Source organism: Cyprinodon variegatus, unplaced genomic scaffold, assembly GCF_000732505.1.
Source record: "Cyprinodon variegatus isolate N-32 unplaced genomic scaffold, C_variegatus-1.0 Scaffold1069, whole genome shotgun sequence".
Lineage (NCBI taxonomy): Eukaryota > Metazoa > Chordata > Actinopteri > Cyprinodontiformes > Cyprinodontidae > Cyprinodon > Cyprinodon variegatus.
Genome location: NW_015151522.1, coordinates 202,827 through 203,948, shown reverse-complemented (window position 1 = coordinate 203,948; position 1,122 = coordinate 202,827). Strand labels below are relative to the sequence as shown.

At 38.8% G+C, this 1,122-nt stretch overlaps 1 protein-coding gene across 1 annotated transcript; it reads right to left on the bottom strand.

Moving 5' to 3' along the window:
* Positions 1-320: 320 nt before the first annotated feature.
* On the bottom strand, positions 321-1,097 carry LOC107101250 (oocyte zinc finger protein XlCOF20-like). Its single transcript, XM_015400091.1, has 2 exons — positions 926-1,097; positions 321-792 (listed from the first exon to the last, which is right to left on the bottom strand). The coding sequence occupies exons 1-2, from the start codon at positions 938-940 to the stop codon at positions 430-432; spliced, it is 378 nt and encodes a 125-aa protein (XP_015255577.1). The 5' UTR covers positions 941-1,097; the 3' UTR covers positions 321-429.
* Between the last annotated feature and the right edge of the window lie 25 nt (positions 1,098-1,122).

The window sequence follows — 1,122 nt, the reverse complement described above, 5'->3', positions numbered from 1 at the left end:
TGCCTGACCCCTATCGGACCTGTCTTAGTGTCTTTTGGATCTCTAAACTGTATTCTGAGTTCTAGTTGCTGATTGTGGTGAATCTCTCCCAACCAGCGCCAGTTTCATTCCAATAAACTGTTTAAACGTCTCTTGCTTTGGTTGAATCTGGGTCTTCCATTATCTACTCATTATAATTCTGGATTTAACAGGAAGCCATTAAAAGGAAGCTAAAAATGGAGGAATATGTACTCATCTTAAAGTTTTTATCAGAACTATAGCTGCAAAAGGAAGAAATATAAAAATCTTTGAATGCAAGTGAATTTTATTAAAGACGTTAAGCTTTGGTCTCAGATAAGGAGAAGCATGAGAACCAAACAGGAAGTGAAGCCTCTGCTATGGTAGGATTTTCTTCTCTTGTGTCAATTTCCAGATGATGTTGCACAGATTTCAATGGTCTGAAGCTTTTTCCACACCTCCTGCAGATGTAGGGACTCTGGTGTTGATATGTAGATGGGTTCTCAGAGAAGATCTACGAGCAAAGCTTTTCCCACACTGATGGCAGACGAAAGGCTTTTCGCCGGTGTGAATGTATAGATGCTGATCCAAATGTCCACTCTGCCTGAATCGCTTCCCACACTCATAGCAGAGGAAAGGCAGGTGTCTTTTCAGACAGTAAGAGCTCTTAAAACCCTTTCCACAGTGGTCACAGCGATGTCCTGATTTCTCAGAGATATTCAGCTGATCCAGGTCTCTGTTTTCCACATGCTGCTGACCTTCACATAATTGTTCATCCACATTACTGATATCCATCTGTAAGAGAACAAAAACGAAAAATCCATCAACTATTTGGCACCACTGAATATAGTGTAAACCCCTTTTGATGCCTAATGTAGACCAAAATTATGGTTCTTCATAAGAAAAGCTTCAACTCAGAATGACTTACTGGAGCTTGAGACATTGCTTGGATGTGTATGTCAATGTTGTCTCTTTCTATTTTGACTATCCTGCTCAAAGAAGAACAGTTTAGTTATTCATTACCTTTTACATGATAAAGTCAACACATTATCTTCAATTTATAACTGTACCACTACACAAGAAGCAGTCAAGTAAGTGATTACACAAATAATCATATCATGAAAA